The 17,851-nt window shown below is 47.3% G+C and overlaps 1 protein-coding gene across 2 annotated transcripts; it reads right to left on the bottom strand.

Annotated features, from left to right (window-relative positions):
• Positions 1–8,400: 8,400 nt before the first annotated feature.
• LOC138752435 (homeobox protein koza-like) lies at positions 8,401–16,129 on the bottom strand. 2 transcript variants are annotated; one of them, XM_069915286.1, is made up of 2 exons: positions 15,782–16,129; positions 8,401–8,999 (listed from the first exon to the last, which is right to left on the bottom strand). In XM_069915286.1, exons 1-2 carry the CDS (start codon positions 16,125–16,127, stop codon positions 8,608–8,610), a joined length of 738 nt encoding a protein of 245 aa, XP_069771387.1. In that variant the 5' UTR covers positions 16,128–16,129; the 3' UTR covers positions 8,401–8,607. The 2 variants fall into 2 exon arrangements, with proteins under 2 accessions (XP_069771387.1, XP_069771388.1); XM_069915287.1 differs by having other exon boundaries at positions 15,899–16,129.
• Positions 16,130–17,851: the final 1,722 nt, after the last annotated feature.

The raw sequence follows: 17,851 nt of genomic DNA, 5'->3' as shown, positions 1-17,851 counted from the left end.
CAAAGGCACGCAGCGATGATGTGATTGTACCTTGTACAAGGCACCCATTGACTAGAACTGCAAAATAAAATAGACCCAGTCGCAAGAGGTAACCATGATCCTAAAAGTTATTAAATTTAAATGTTAAATTTTAATTTAGACATACGGCACCGAAACAAGCCCTTTCAGCCCGCGAGCCTGTGTCACCCAATTACACTCAATTGACCGTCAAACCCCCGGTACGTTTTTGAATGGTAGAAGGAAACTGGAGAAATCCACCCAGACACGGGGAGAATGTACAAACTCCTTACAGACAGCATGGGATTCTAACCCTGGTCCCGATTACTGGTGCTGTACCAGCGTTTCGCTAGTTGCTACACTAAATGTGTAGGCCATCTTGCAAGGGAATCCATGGCCAAGACCCATCCCAATGAGCAGTTTAATTGTCTATGCCCTGCTAACAATGGTGAAAACAACAAGTCAGGTGAGAGCTGCAGGGAGCGAGGTGGTGCCAGGTATAACTCTGCACAGGGAGATAGTGTCATTGCAAATGTATTCACGCTCTGAGGGGAAAGGTAAGGTTGGATTCTTCCAGTCCTGTTGCATAGCATACAAAGTAATGATAAAGGATATTTACATTGCATATGTAAAGAGACTAGCACACATGCCTGAGACCAAACAAGATCTTTTCATGAGCTGGTCATTGGCAGCGAGTAGACCATGTCAAATATTGGCATTGGTCTTGAAGTTCTTGCTCACAGGATGCCCATCCTCATCCACGCCATTGTTACCTTCCAGCAGAATTATCTTAACGTTCATCCAACTGGAACGTCACTATCTCTCCTGTTGCCGACGGGAAGGCAATGAAGTCAATGTTGTTCCATTGAGGGGAGAGCTATTCAATAGCACTCCTAAGTTTTCACTGGATGCACAATAAGGCTTGTCTGCACTACTGTAACACCACTTTGTTTTTTCTCTGCACTTTGCAAACTGTGAATATTTATGATCTATCTTTTGTATTTATTATTTCTTTTTCATTTAATGGATACTAATGTGGTTGTTCTTTTTTGCAAAGTAGCTGTTCAGCTGCATTGAGGAAGAATTTCGATGCGTGTGCACATTGTACAATCCGTATGACAATAAACTTTATTATCAGATTCTTTTTGGAATATGTTTTTTTTATTCTGTGTATTTCCTTTCTTATCACATATCTTTATTGCATCAATCTGCATTACAAAATACTCCAAGTATAAAACTACACACACACAACACACACACACACACACACACACACACACACACACACACACACACACACACACACACACACACACACACACACACACACACACACACACACACAGAAGAAAAGGGTATCTTTGTCCCAAAGTGGAGAATTGACTGGGGGTGGGGGGGGGGGGTGCTCCGAATACAGAACTAGAAGAATCAAGATAGAGGGACAGAAGGATAGGGAAAGAGAGAAAAGGGGTGGGAAGCTCAAAGAAAGGAGATATAAGAATGAGACAGGGGGAAGTAGGGTCTCACAGAAACTGGAGAAGTCTATGTTAATGCCATCTGGTTGGAGGGTGCACACAGACAGAAGATGAGATGTTGTTCCACTAACTTGTGGATGGTCTCAGTCTGGCAGTGCATGAGACCATGGACAGACACCAGCAGGGGAATGGGGCGGGGAATTGAAACTTCACCTCAGCGCCGCTGATGCAGACAGTGAGCTCCACCTCAAATCCAGAAGAGGACCAGGAATGATCACATCCCGATTTCCATGCGAGAGGTTCGGATCGGGATGCAACATGAAGATGCTGAACCAACCCCTGACTCCCAGTGCCCATGCCCATGCCCCATTACCCTGGTTAACATTTCTTGATGTATTTTCCCAATCGATTCCTGATAAAAGACTTAAGCACTAATGGCCCAATGTGGCAACTGCCTGTGCTCAAATTTGCCACAACCTGTGTTTGCTCTGGGATGCCATTTAACATAATTGGCCTTTAATGAGCAGAGCACAATGGTGTTTGTTTGGACAGACTTGGGAGATAACTTTCTGGCTCATTAAACAAGATTGAGAGCATGCTCTTAATAACGGGAAGGCAAGATGTGTGTATCCTGTACGAAGAGGCAGTCAATCATTTGCTGGATGTGCCTCCTGACATTTTCTTATCAGCATACCTGTGACAAGTGCACCCTGAATTGCTTCCAATGTCAATCCCTGCTCTTTCCACCCACCGAGCTATTCAACCTTTAGCTATTGGAGGTGAAGGTAGGATGTGACTCCACCAGGTACGGTGCAATTAGATAAATTACTCCCTGGAGCCCTGATAGCGCTGGATAAACATTGTGTCCAATCTACCTCGTAACATGCTGATCAAGTGAAAGTAGGCAGCCCACTTTAGCCGCAGCCAATTGCTTGGATAAGTGGTTCTCTGCCCCTTTGTTTATGCACCATCACCTTCATTATTCCTCTACTTAGTGCGGACCAGCTAAAGAGAGTCGTGGAGTTTTACAGCACGGAAACAGGCCATTTGGCCCAACTTGTCCTAAGTTGTATTCCCAAGCCAGTTTCAATTGCTGACGTTCATCCCATATCTCACTAAACCAGTGGTTCTCAACCTTTCTCGGTCTAAGGCCCACCTGGCTTCCGGCCTAGTATGCCAAGGGCCACTCATGGCAGTGACTGAGCAATATTTTCAAGTCAAAGGCAGCTCTGTAGAAACACATCTTTATCTCATTTAAAGAATTTTATTTGGCATTTTTTAAGACCCACATGAAAAAACACTGTGGCCCACCAGTTGAAAACCACTACTCCAAACCATTCCTATCCATGTACCTGTCCACATGGTACAATTGGAGATGCTCATCATCCGATAGCCTACAGGTCACCCTTGGGCAAGGTCTAGCCTCCCATTCAGGGTCCCGTGAAGCCATGGATTGCAGATGGTGGATGGTTTTTACAAGCAGATTCTACAGATTGGAATTTATGGTGGTAAAACTAAAAACCCTGGGCAGATGAATCTGCTGATCAATGGCCAGGGTTACCCATCCAGTACGGACACTGAAAATGAAGAAGGCAACGGGAAACAACTTCAGTATTTTCCCCTTGTATAATCATGAACTTAACATCGACTACGGTCTCAGCTCAAAGATGGATCCTCCACCGAAGGAGGACAGGGGAGGCAACAACAACAATTTGGAGGATCAGAGATCATGACGGATGGAGAGACACGATTGCCCACTCCGAATGGTAAGGCACCCAAATGATGATCGAAACACAAAGAAATCCAGGAAATAAACTGGCCCGTCAGCCATTTGACCCCTAACCATTCATTTACACTAATTCAGCACAAATTAATTTTTCTTTATATTCCTCGCTTAGTGGTTACAGCACCAGTGACCCAGGTTTGAATTCGCCGCTGTCTGTAAGGAGTTTGCACATTCTCCCCATATCTGCGTGGGTTTCCTCCAACCCTTCAAAACGCACGGGGGTTGTTGATTCATTGGTGTATTTGGTGAGCAGGGGCTCATGGGCTGGTAGGGCCTGTTACTGTGCTGTATGTTCAAATTAAAACAAAATCTGCCCTTCACCTGCTCACTAGAAGTAGTTTACAGTAACCAATTAACTTACTGACCCCCATGTCTGGGACGTGGGAGGAAATGGAGAACCTGGCAAAAACCTACATGGTCTCAGGGAGTTTAGCACAAAGAAGGCTTGCCTGTGCCTATACTTCATGAGGAATTTGAAGAGATTTACCAGGATCCTGTTCCCATTCTCCCTGACCCTCTCTTTGGGACCCCTTTTCCCATTCTTCCCGACCCACTCACCCGATCCCCTATTCCCATCATCCCTGATTCTCTCACCAGGACCCCTGTTCCCAAGGTCTCTGACCCTTTCACCATGACCCCTGTTCCCATACCCCCGATCCTCTTACCAGGATCCCTTTTCCCATGCTCCCCAACCCTCTCTTTGGGACCCCTTTTCCCATTCTTCCCGACCCACTCACCCGATCCCCTATTCCCATCATCCCTGATTCTCTCACCAGGACCCCTGTTCCCAAGGTCTCTGACCCTTTCACCATGACCCCTGTTCCCATACCCCCGATCCTCTTACCAGGATCCCTTTTCCCATGCTCCCCAACCCTCTCTTTGGGACCCCTTTTCCCATTCTTCCCGATTCCCTATTCCCATCATCCCTGATCCTCTCACCAGGACCCCAGATCCTATGGTCCCAAACCCTCTCACCAGGACTCCTGTTCCTATGGTCCACAACCCTCTCTCCAGGACCCCTGTTCCCATTCTTCCTGACCCACTCACCTGATCCCCTGTTCCCATGGTCCTCGACCCTCTCACTGGGACCCCTGTCATTCATTCCCTTTAAACTCACCTGGTTCTGCTGGCCAGTGTTTCCCTAAAATGTATCAGGTTCACAAAAATATTGCAGTGTAACATCTTTATAAAAAGTTAATTACAATTATGTTGGGGTTTTAACAAAATAATATCCTGATAGTCTGGAACATCTGAACTGACAATACATGCATGTTGGATGAATGGAGTTTCACTGCAGCTGGAATGGACACAATGAAGGAACATTAAATGAGAGAAGTATTGTTTGCTGAATAATTAGCCTCAGGATTAATAACTGTAAATTGTTGGATGCTGTTGCTAATGTCAGCCATTCAGTTGCCAACAAGGTTGTGGCAACTGAATGCTCATACAAATCCTCCGAGACTTTACTATTCATTAAATGAAATGTATTTATTTTCTATATATGTATGCACATTTGTATTGTTTGTCTGTATGTGTGCTATGTCTGGATGTGTGTCTGGGTTTTTTTGCACTGAGGACTGTAGAACCCTGTTTCGTCAGGTTGAACTTGTACATTTGGATGATAAAGTTTGAACTTGAACTTGGCACCACAGTGGTGTTTCTGGACAAGCCACTGCCTCACTGGGGCAGAGAACTCAGCTCAGTCTTCCTGCACGGAGTTTACACATTCTGACTAGGGTTTTTTTTTAGACAGACCATGAGTCCATGCCGCCCAATTTACACCCGATTGACCTACATTCCGCTCCCCCCACCCCCGGTATGTTTCAAACGGTGGGAGGAAACCGGATTCCCTGGGGAAAACCCACGCAGACTCGGGGAGAATGTACAAACTCCTTAAAGGCAGCCCGGGATTCGAACCCCCGGTCACGGTCGCTGTAATGGTGTTATGCTAACGGTGACACCAACCGTGATGCCCAGTGTGCAGGCTGCTGGGTTTAATTGGCTGCTGTGCTTTGTGTTTAGGTGAGCAGATAAGAAAATAAGAAATAGGAGCAGGAGTCGACCATCCAGCCCATCGAGCTTCCTCTGCCATTCAATGAGATCATGGCTGATCCAATGATAGACTCATCTCCTCCTACTTCCCTTTTCCCCATATCCCCTTCTTCGTAAAAATCTATCCTACCTTGTCTTAAATATTTTTGCAAATGTAACCTCCTCTATTTCAATAGGCAGCAAATTCCACACGTTCTCCACCCTCTGGAAAAGCAGTTCCTCCTCATCTCTGTCCTAAATCTACTACCCTGAATCTTGAGGCTATGTCCCCTAGTTCTGGTCTCCCCCACCAATGAAAACAACTTTCATACCTCTATCTTATCTGAGCCTTTCATAATTTAATACTTAGTAGGACATGAATTTCAGGATGGTCATTGTGGGCACACTGGAAGTGCCTTCTCTACATGGATAATGTAGAGAAACCTCCATCACGAGCGCAGTAGGCTGGGTTTGAAGTTGGGGCAGGTGAACATCTTCCTCAGCTGGAAGGGTTCTGCATGGATCACTCTGACACCCTCCCCACTACCCTTCCCCATCCCTTGTTCCTTTTCCTGCCACTACAGGAGGGCCAAGACTAATTGCTTTGGAATGCCCGAATCCTGTTGGTCTTCCAGCACATGGTGTCGGTGGGGGGGGGGGGGTGGGGGGGGGGGGGGCTGCTGCCGACTGGCACATTCCAGGCTGCAGGAGTAGGTGCTGAGGGACACACTGAGGCTTGGTGCAGCCAACACTAGGGCGCTGTGAGGAAGGACCACTGTCTAGAGCCCTCCCATTACCAAGCACTGAGGGGCTGGGTGGGGTAGTCCCTTAACCAGTAGAGGGGTAGAAGTGACAAGGTGCCACACCAGTGATAACGGTGAATGGAGAGAACAAATGTAACATGTATATTGACAAGAATATATAGATATGACTGAGATTATGGGTGTGAAAAGATATTGGTTTTCTTTTTTGTAAATAATTTATTGTGAATAAAGTCAATTTTTGATTAAACCCCATAATCTTCCTCACTAAAATCTAAACCACCCTCCATCCTTGATCAGTTTGTATACGAACTGATCCTAATTAGATTTCAGCCTGGAACTTACATCACACAATAGTTGGGATCTTGGAATCACTAGTGAAGCCAATATTTATTGAAGACCTTCTGGTGAAGGGAAGTAGGTTGCTGGTTTTAGACCCAGCAACAATGAAGGGCTAGCAATGCATTCCTAAGTCAGGATTATTTGCAGCCTATTGTTGGTGGTGTTTTCCATGCACCAGCTCCCTTTGACCTCCTTAGTACGAGTGGTCAGACATTTGGGAGATACCCATGGGATTATCTATGTGAGTAACTGCAGCGTGAGTAGTAGATGGTACATAATGCTTCAGGTGATGAATGATTAGGGGGTTCATTGAGTGCCATCACTCCAATTGAGAGAGATAGGGAGGGAGAGAGAGAGAGAGAGAGAGAGAGAGAGAGAGAGAGAGAGAATGAGCGATGGAAATGGAGGGAGAGATGGATGGGGAGATGAAAAGAGAGATGAATGGGGAGATGTTTGGAGAGATGGATGGGGAGATGGATGGAGAGATGGATGAAGAGGTGGATGGGAAGATGGAAGGAGAGGTGGATGGAGAGATGGATTTGGAGATAGATGGGGAGATGGATGGGGAAGTGGATGGGAAGATGGATGGGGAGATGGAGGAAGAGATGGATGGGGAGATGGAAGGAGAGGTGGATGGAGAGATGGATTTGGAGATAGATGGGGAGATGGATGGGGAAGTGGATGGGAAGATGGATGGGGAGATGGAGGAAGAGATGGATGGGAAGATGGAAGGAGAGGTGGATGGAGAGATGGATTTGGAGATAGATGGGGAGATGGATGGGGAAGTGGATGGGAAGATGGATGGGGAGATGGAGGAAGAGATGGATGGGGAGATGGAAGGAGAGGTGGATGGAGAGATGGATTTGGAGATAGATGGGGAGATGGATGGGGAAGTGGATGGGAAGATGGATGGGGAGATGGAGGAAGAGATGGATGGGAAGATGGAAGGAGAGGTGGATGGAGAGATGGATTTGGAGATAGATGGGGAGATGGATGGGGAAGTGGATGGGAAGATGGATGGGGAGATGGAGGAAGAGATGGATGGGGAGATGGAAGGAGAGGTGGATGGAGAGATGGATTTGGAGATAGATGGGGAGATGGATGGGGAAGTGGATGGGAAGATGGATGGGGAGATGGAGGAAGAGATGGATGGGGAGATGGAAGGAGAGGTGGATGGAGAGATGGATTTGGAGATAGATGGGGAGATGGATGGGGAAGTGGATGGGAAGATGGATGGGGAGATGGAGGAAGAGATGGATGGGGAGATGGAAGGAGAGGTGGATGGAGAGATGGATTTGGAGATAGATGGGGAGATGGATGAGGAAGTGGATGGGAAGATGGATGGGGAGATGGAGGAAGAGATGGATGGGGAGATGGATGGAGAAGAGAGAAAAATAAACACATTTTCTGTAGGTGCTCGAATACTGAGTTGGTGAAAGGGTTCAGCAAACCAGTCAGCATCCGTGAAGGGAAGGCGACAGGTGGACAGACAATGTTTTGGTTCAGAATCCTTTATCAAGACAGTATTGAACAAAGGTCCTAATTTGAAATATTGATGGTCTATTAAGAGAGTCAGAGATATACAGCCCAGAAAAAGGGCCTTCAGCCCAATTCTATGCCTATCTGGCCTAGTCCCATTTGTTCGTGGTTTGCTCATATGTCCCTGAACACTTTGTACCCATGTTTATATCCAAATTTCTTTAAAATGCTGTATGGCAAGTTATACACCTGCACACCAAGATTAGATTCTCAAATTAATTATACATCTAACCCTCCTTTATCCTTCTGACAGTGGTTTGCCTTTGCCATTGATAAAGTTACTAACTCTTGTGCCAATTTGAATCCGGAGCAAATCTTTTATTGGAAGAGGCAGATTTCTTCCCCTCTCCGGACCCCATGCATGCCATTAACACAGGGTACATCTCCAGTGTATTGGGGATCTACCATCTGAGTGTGTTGTCAGCATCTCTCTCCGAGAGGTCAATAAAAGACACTGGTGCCACCAATCTTACAAAAAAATAGCTATTGCTTTATTACAAACATTGCAGAGATAATTTTGACTTACAGATTCATTCTGGCCCCAATAGAGAGGGGAAAAGGAGGAGGGGGGGGGGGAGTTCAGATCAGTCTAGTTTTGGGTAGAGAGATCCCACACATTCAAGACATTTTGAATAAATAAAGTGCGTTGTCACTGGAGGCAAAGCCAATTCTGACCTCACCAGATGGTGGGTGTGAAAGATCCCAGGCAGTACAAGAAGGGATAGTGCCGATAACTCTGGTAAGACGAGATGAATGGTAGCCGTGGGCTCTCCACCGTGCCCACCTGGTCTTGAGGCATGGCATAGTTTTGGCTGGCTGACAGCATCTTCCTTTTGGTCTTGTACCTGCGATTCTGGAACCAGATCTTGACCTGTGTCTCTGTGAGTTTCAGGGCCCCAGCCAGATCCGCCCTCTCGGGTGCTGAGAGGTATCGCTGACCATCAAACCTGCGCTCCAACTCCAGCACCTGGGCGTGTGAGAAGGCTGCTCGTGAACGCTTCTTCTTCAGGCCTTTCACCCCTGCGGGGGGCTCCTCATCCCTCCTGCAAGCTTCAACGCCTGGTGGGGCTGAGTCAACAGAAACCCACACAAAAAAAAACACTGCGTGAGTTATGTGGTTGACCGGTCCAAGACCGTCACTTCACTGTGAGCTACACTGTGTGTACTCCGGACTACTGAACCCAACCTCTGATCTGAGAAAGGTCCTCCTACTTCCTCTCTTCATCACTCCCCACCACAGGGAGCTCCTCCAGACCAGAACGGGGGTGGTGGGGAGAAAACAAACTGATGTTTGAAAACTCACTCAGTGGGGGAGGGGTGGAGGGGAGAGGGTCTCATACCTGCCATGAACCTCTTCCGTGCATTGCCATCGCCTCCCCTCATGTGGATGCTAGTGCTGTGGGTCGGTGGGGGCAGGGCAAAATAACTAATTTGGGTGGCATGGCCTGTGAACCCCCCCCCACTTGGCACTGGCTGTGCTCCAGGCACTCCCTCATATACAGAGCACTCACCTTTCCAACCTCTACAAAACGACAACCTACACCCCACACCCTCTCCTCCCAAACTTACTCCAGATTATGGAAACATCACAGAAAGACCCTCTCCAAACTCCTGATTACATAGACCACATTCCCCTTCCTCATCTCTCCTGACCAGAGCTATCCTATCCCCTCCCCCTCACTCCTCACCACAGATACACTAACCTCCCCCTCCTCAATAAAGGATTCTGAATCAAAACATTGACTGTTTATCTGTCCATTTCTCACCATGGATGCTGACTGGATTGCCGAATCCTTTCACCAACTCAATGTTCCATCACCTACAGTTGCTTGAGTTTGAATTTTGTTTCTCTCTCTCTCTCTCTCACTCTCTCTCTCTATACACCTCTGTCTATGACTCTGTCTGTCTGTCTCCCTTTACCTCTGTCTGTCTGTCTGTCTCCCTTTACCTTTATCTGTCTGTCTGTCTCCCTTTACCTTTGTCTGTCTGTCTTCCTTTACCTTTGTCTGTCTGCCTGTCTCCCTTTACCTTTGTCTGTCTGTCTGTCTCCCTTTACCTTTGTCTGTCTGTCTGTCTGCCTTTACCTCTGTCTGTCTGTATCCCTTTACCTTTGTCTGTCTGTCTGCCTTTACTTCTGTCTGACTGTCTCCCTTTACTTTTGTCTGTCTGTCTGTCTCCCTTTACCTCTGTCTGTCTGTATCCCTTTACCTTTGTATGTCTGCCTTTACCTCTGTCTGACTGTCTCCCTTTACCTTTGTCTGTCTGTCTGTCTCCCTTTACCTGTGTCCGTCTGTCTGACTCTCTCCCTTTACCCTTGTCTGTCTGTCTCCCTTTACCTTTGTCTGTCTGTCTGACTCTCTCCCTTTACCCTTGTCTGTCTGTCTCCCTTTACCTCTGTCTGTCTGACTGTCTCCCTTTACCCTTGTCTGTCTGTCTGTCTCCCTTTACCCTTGTCTGTCTGTCTTTGTCTGTCTGTCTCCCTTTACCTCTGTCCATCTGTCTGTCTCCCTTTACCTCTGTCCAACTGTCTGACTCTCTCCCTTTACCCTTGTCTGTCTGTCTCCCTTTACCTTTGCCTGTCTGACTGTCTCCCTTTACCCTTTTCTGTCTGTCTCCCTTTACCTCTGTCTGTCTGTCTCTCCCTTTACCTATGTCTGTCTGTCTGACTGTTGCTCTTTCTCTGTCTGACTGTCTTTCTCTGTCTCTTGTCTCTCTCTCTCTTCCCTCACTCTCTCCGTCTCTCCCTTTTCCTTTCCCTCTACCCCTCTCCCTCTACTCCTCTCCCCCTCCTTCTCCCTCTGTTTGTGTCAGCACAACAGAGCTAGTTACCCATCTTCTAGGCCTGTAAGGAGTTTGTATGTTCTCCCTGTGACCTGAATGGTTTGCTCCCACCCTACAAAAGGTCTGGGTTTAATTGGGCTGCACAAGTTCCATGGGCTGGTTGGGCCTTCAACCGTGTTGTTTTGTTAAAATTAAAATAGTTAAAAGACCCTTCCCAAGTTGCACTGCATAGAATCTCCCCCTTCCATGTACCTCCGTCCTAAAACTCACCCTTTGAGTAATCGGAAACTTGGAGCTGATTCTGCCACCAATTCCCCTCTCATCTTCTATCTACCTTGCTACTAATACTCAGGTCAAGATGAACCATTCTCAGACTTCCCATTGGCTTTTATTTATGTCGAACATTTTGTAAAACAGGATCCCCCCCCCCCCCAAATCTTGAACCCGTCTCTGAGCCCTGGTCTCACCTGGCCATACATTTATTCAGTTTGTCACTGGACCTGTCAGCCCAGGTGAAGGGTTCCAATAGTCAAAGCAGCACCTTTAATACTTCTGATTATCAGTTGTACTCTGCACCCTCTCACACAAAAATCACAGCCAAATGTTTCCCCAGTCAGTGATCACAGAATTGCAATGGAATCAAAATGGCCATTCAGACGAATGGGAGCTTGCCAAGTGGCTGGGTCATTCCTTAAGCATTGGGGACCACAAAGCTGTAAAACAGGTGGTTCTCTTTTAACCCATTGAGTTTGCAGCAGCTTTTACAAAGAACAATTCCGCAGTGTCTCTTCACCGACTTCCTTCTCATACCCCTCCAGGTTTCATTTTTTTTTAAACCTTTACCATCACCTGCATTGTAAATCCTCCAACCGGATGTCATTAACATCTCCAGTTTCCATTAACCACTCCTGACATTTTCGCCCTCTTCTTGACTTCCCTTTTCCCTCTGTCTCCTTTCACAGAGCCAAAATCAATTCTCACCTTATCATATCCAATTAACACCTTTTTGTTTATTGGGCTGGGTTTCTCTCCCTCCTATTCTTCCCACTTTCTCTCCGTAATCTTTATTCAAACACCTGCCAGTTTTTGCTTACACCTTGATGAAGGGCTCAGGCCCGAAACATCGGTAATGTATCTTTACCTCCTTTGGACGCTGCGAGTCCGGCTGACTTCCTCCAGCATTTACTGTGTGTTTTTACTACAAGTGCCATGTCTGCAGGCTTCCATGTTTAATTCTGTAGGGGATGTTGAGCAGGCTAGGAGCTTTATAACATGGAGTGGAGGAGGTGGTCTCGTAGAGGTGGACACAATCATGAGAAGAATAGATTGGGTGAGAGATTTAATAGGAATGTGAGGGCAGTGGGTGTATGGAATAAGCTGCTGGAGGAAATGGTGGAGGCAGGTAATATTGGGACATTTAAGAAACATTTGGACATATACATGGATAGGATGGGTTTAGAGCAGTCGTTTACAAAATACCCCCACCAAACTCACATTTCACTTTAAGTATTCCCTAAGCTCTAGGACCATAACAATCTCCAATCAATCCGTTTTTGTTTCCTCATTTCATTCTGTGAAGGGCAATGGGTTGCCAACTGGCACTGTACGTTTAGTTAAATCAGCGGGCACGTGTGAGCATGCACAATTTGGAGGCCATATCTGTCTAAGTGGATCCTTCCTTCCTGAACTGGGTCCATATGGGTTAATAGGGGTGAGCTCACATCCCACTTTAAGTAATCCCTATGCAAAAGGTGCTCTGTGATTAGAAAGGGATTGCTTAAGGTGAGATGTGAGTGGAAAGAAAAAGTTTGAAAACCATTGTTTTAATCATCCTTAATTGACTCGTTATGTGCACCGTTTCATCACTCCAAAGGAAATGGGCCAGTGACAATTTTTTTTCAAGCAAATTATTTCAGTAACAATTGGGTCTAGAGTAATGGTTCTCTACCTTCCCTTCCCACTCACATCCCACCTTGAGCCATCCTTTACTCATCACAGAGCACCAATGGCATAGGGATTACTTAAGGTGGAATGTGAGTTTCAGGGGGGCAGTTTGAAACCACTGGTTTAGAGGGATATGGGCCAGATGCAGACAGGTGGGATGTGTGGGTGGGGCATTTTGGTTGGTATGGGCAGGTTGGGCTAAAGGGCCTGTTTTCATGTTTTATGACACTCCCCACAGTCCGTACCAGCCACCTACAACTCTGAGCAAACAAACTTGCTCTGCACATCTCCTTTACACTTTAGTTCTCTCATCTTAAATGCATGCCCCCTTGTCATTGACATTTTTACTGAGGGATAAAGAGTCTCAATGTCTATCTCTGCATCTCATAAATTTATAAATTTCACTCAGGTCAGTGGGACCAGGCAGGTCAGCACAGACCAGATGGCACCTGTTTTCTGTGCTGTAATGCTTTATGGTCTCCCTTAGCCTCGGACACTTCAAAGCAGTGGTTCTCAACCTTTTTCTTTCTACTCACCTACCACTTTAAGTATTCCCTCTGCCATAGGTGCTCCGTGATTAGTAAGGAATTGCTTAAGGTGGGATGTGGGTGGAAAGAAAAAGTTTGAAAACCACTGTTTTAATTGCCCCTCATTGACTCGTTATGTGCACGGTTTCAGAGCTCCAAAGGAAATGGGCTAATGACAATTTTTTTCAAGCAAAATATTTCAATAACAATTGGGTCTAGAGCAGTGATTCTCAACCTTCCCACCCACATCCCACTTTAAGCAATCCCTTACCAATCACAGAGCAGCGATAGCATAGGGATTACTTAAAGTAGCATGTGAGTGGAAAGAGAAAGGTTGAGAACCACTGCTCCATAGCAAACAACCCATGCTGGTGCAGCTCTCCTCTAAACTTATACCCATGGATCCTGACAGCATCCTGTTAAATTGTTTCCAAAGCTTTCGCATCCTTCCTGAAATGCACACAATAATCCAAGTGCAGCCGAACCAGTTTTATATAACTGCAACATGAGTTCTCAGCTTTTGGCCTCAATGCCCCACCCATTGAAGACAACCATGCTGTATGCCTTCTTTGTGCCATTATCATTGAAAATGATGACAAAGAAGGGGGACAACCCCCCCCCACCCCACCAGCACATCAGTTCCATCCCCTTCTAATTCTCTTTGCAGCTCTGCTACTTCTTGTCCCTCATTTGCTCATTCCCTCCCTCTTTGATATATGTTTACCTTCTCAAATAGGAAGGCACATTTATTTCCAGCCCCCACCTCCATCACATCCTCATGATGAACCAGCATCACTCGGGCTTTAACATTCCTTCCAGTGAGCCTGCAGATTCTGGGGTGTCGAGTGCAATCCCACAAGCATGCAGAAGAATCTCAGCAGGTCACGTAGCATCCATGGGAAGTAAGAGAAAACCTGACCATGGTTACATTCCCATTGGTGCTGTGTGACCTGCTGAGTTTCTTCTATGTTATTACAAGATTGGAAGGGAGTGCAGAGGGGGGTTAATTCCAGAGATGAGGGGGTTAGCTTATGATAAGAAATTGAGTTGCTCAGGCCTTTAAGATTCTTTTATTGTCATGCAATAAAAACTGATGTAATATTACAGAAAATTGCCATTGTTTCTTTACAAGTTTACGCTGTATTTTTGCACAACCAATTAGTGGGCCACACCCACGGAGAAAGAATCTCAGGTGATGTCATGTATCTACTCTTTGACAATAAATCTGAAATCATAAGGCAGAAAAAGATTTGCCATCAGCAGAAATTGCCTGGCACCCCAAACAGACAGAGAAAGAGAAGCTGAAATGATAGGGAATTTTCTAAAAACATCTAAAATTATGAAAGGGATAGACCCAGGCAGGAAGGTTGTTTCCCCTGGTAGGTGAGATGAGACCTGGGGGTGGGGGAAATAATATTTGGGGGAGTAGATTTAGGGCAGAGATGTGGAGGAACTGCTTTTCCCAGAGAGTAGTGAGTCTGTGGAATTCTCTGCCTCAGTTGGCAGAGGCTGCCTCATTCAATATATTCAAGACCCAGATAGATAGATATTTTTTTCATTCTTGGGAAATGAAGGGCAATGGGGAGAAGGTGGGATCCATGTCCAGATACGCCACTGAATGGCGGAGCAGGATGAACGGGTCTCTTTACGCCCTTATTCCACGACATCCCATGGAAACCCACAGGACGCTGGGCTGCAACTGTCCGAGGCAGCTGCTTTTGAAGGACGACGAGGCGCTCACTTTTTAAAAGCACTGGACCATCCTCATGCATTCCCAGAGCCCCGTCCGCCTTAGAGTTGACAGCGCTCACACCAAATCCCCCGTTCATTCCGTCCGCTGGAGGGAAGCGCAGTCTGCTGGAACTCAGCAAGTTGAGTAGTATCAGGGCTGGTGGGCGGTGGGAGGGGATTGCATTCTTTTTCAGCCCCCTTTACTAACCCGTCGAGTTCCTCCAGTAAAAACACAACGCTGGAGAAACTCAGTATACTTTATACAGCCAAGATCCATCACCAACTTCGGGCTTGAGCCCTTCGCCAGGGGATGAAGCCCAATATTTTGGCTATGTATCTTTTGACCTCTGCTACTGTTTGACCAGGATTGTGTTTTTACTCCAACCCACGGTGTCTGCAGACTTTCCTGCTTGACTCCTGAGTTCCTCCAGAAGATTGTGGTATGTCTGGTTTGTGGATTTGCTCCCAGATCACCTCTCAGGTGGTTTTCTAGTTGAATGAAAGCACTAACTCGTTTCAGTCAGCCTGGAAGAGACGGTGGAGACGACACCCCCTTCCGACGACCACCCCCCCCCCCCCTTCCTTCCCCTACACTCCTACCTGTCAGGTCCAGGTGCAACGACCCCCCCCTCCCTTCCTTCCCCTGCATTCCTACCTGTCAGGTCCAGGTCCGACGACCCCCCTCCCTTCCTTCTCCTACACTCCTACCTGTCAGTTCCAGCTCCGACGACCCCCCACCCCTCCTTCCCCTACACTCCTACCTGTCAGGTCCAGGTCCGACGACCCCCCTCCCTTCCCCTACATTCCTACCTGTCAGGTCCAGCTCCGAAGACCTCCCCCCCCCCTTCCTTCCCCTAACACTCCTACCTGCCAGGTCCAACTCCGACCCTCTGCCAACCTCTGCTCCCGTCCACGGCTCCCGAGCGCACCACCTCGCCGTCTGGTCGGCCGGCCGTTTGCCCTCCGCCCAGGTCTGGGGCTCACCTGCCCCTGCAAGAGCCGGCCTCTGCCGGGGATCTCCCTGCTGGGCTAGGATGTCTTGGACGAGGAAGGAGGTGAAGGGCTTGGTGGAGACGGACATTCCTCTCTCGCCCTTGGGGGTCAGGTCGCTCTGCTGGATCTGTACGGATGGGAAATGTCCGGACGGTTCGGGGCACATCACCTTTATACCCGCAGAAGACAGGTAACAGGGGAGGAGAGGGCGGGCGGACATCGGCTCCTCCCCACGGGTTTGGGCTCTGATGCACCGGCCACTTATACAGGAGACCGCACCCCCCCCCCCCCCCCCCCCACCTTCCAAATCGCTTCATTCGGACAAATCACCCAAATGTTCACCCTGACGAAGGTCCCAGGTCCCCCTCCTTCCAGCACTTTGGTGTGTTGTGAAATGTTAAACTCGGGAAGTAGGTGAACCCTCTTCGCGTGGCCGCAGCCTGTGCTTTTACTTTTGAACTTCAAGAATTTGAAACAGCAGGAACGTTTTTATCATTTGGCGAGTCGCAGCTGTAGTTTTAAATGAAAGAAAAGACAAAACTCCCCTGTCCGGGAAAAAGATTGTGACAACCACCATGTGTCATGATGTTGTATACCTCTAGAATATAGAACAGGCAGCCCAGTTCGGGTTCCTTGGCCCACAATGTGGTACCAACCTATGTACAGGTAGTCCTCAACTTATGATGGGGTTATCTTCTGGCATGGGGTGGGGACTGATACAGGGTTGTTGGGAGAGAGCAGGACAGTGGGATCAGTGTGGGGACTGACACGGGGCTGTGGGGAGAGAGCGGGGCAGTGGGATCAGTGTGGGGACTAAATATCATAGCCTAGGCAAAATATGAAGGACAGTACGGATTTGAACCATTGTAACTTCGAAAAATCACAAGCCTGACAATCGAAACCTCCTCCATATCAATCTAACCCCTCCCTCACAAGCTTCCATTTTTCTACACCCACATGCTTATCTGAGAGTTTTTTAAATGTCCCTATTGTGCCAGCCTCTACCACCAACTTGAGCAATGCATTCACCCACTGCTCACTGTGTAAAAGTCTGACTTCTGACATCTCCTCTGAACATTCTGCCACTCATATTAAACGGGTATGGAGAAGGATGCAAGGTTCATCCCTAGCAACAGCGCGTCAGAGGACTCTCTGACCTACAGGCTGTTCCCGGGTCGCACACAGACATCCAGATGCACTTTGGTCTGATGGAAACCTTTTGGTCTTTTAGCACACGGAGATGTCGGTGAGGGAGTGATGCCGACTGGCATGTTCCAGGGTGCAGGAGGACGCACTGAACATAGGAACATAGGAAGTAGGAACAGGAGTAGGCCAAAAATGGCCCATCGAGCCTGCTCCGCCATTCAATAAGATCATGGCTGATCTAATTTATGACCTAACTCCACCTATCTGCCTTCTCCCCATATCCCCTAATTCCTCTATCATATAAACATTTATCTAATGTGTTTACTGAAGCAGCCTCAACCACTTCCCTGGATAGAGAATTCCAAACATTCACTATTCTCTGGGAAAAACTATTTTTCCTCATCTCTGTCCTAAATCTACTCCCCCGAATCTTGAGACGGTGTCCTGTCATTTTAGTTTCCCCGGCCAGCTAGCTCAAAAACCTTCCTACATCTATCCTATCCATACCCTTCATAATCCTATTGGTTTCTTTAAGATCTCCTCTCATTCTTCTGAACTCAAGTGAATACAATCCTAAACGATTTAATCTTTCATCATAAGTCAGCCCCTTCATCCCAGGGATCAACCTAGTAAACCTCCTCTGGACCGTCTCCAAAGCCAGTATATCCTTCCTCAAATATGGAGACCAGAACTGAACTGAGGCTTGGCGCAACCAATATGAGGGCTCTGTGGAGAAGGATCACAGTCTAGAGTTCTCCCATCACTGGGAACTTAGGAGCTGTGACTGAGGGGAAGTCT

This window comes from Narcine bancroftii, chromosome 2 (genome assembly GCF_036971445.1).
Source record: "Narcine bancroftii isolate sNarBan1 chromosome 2, sNarBan1.hap1, whole genome shotgun sequence".
Taxonomy (NCBI): Eukaryota; Metazoa; Chordata; class Chondrichthyes; order Torpediniformes; family Narcinidae; genus Narcine; species Narcine bancroftii.
The sequence above is the reverse complement of the archived record's forward strand: the minus strand, read 5'-3'. Positions and strand labels throughout refer to the sequence as shown.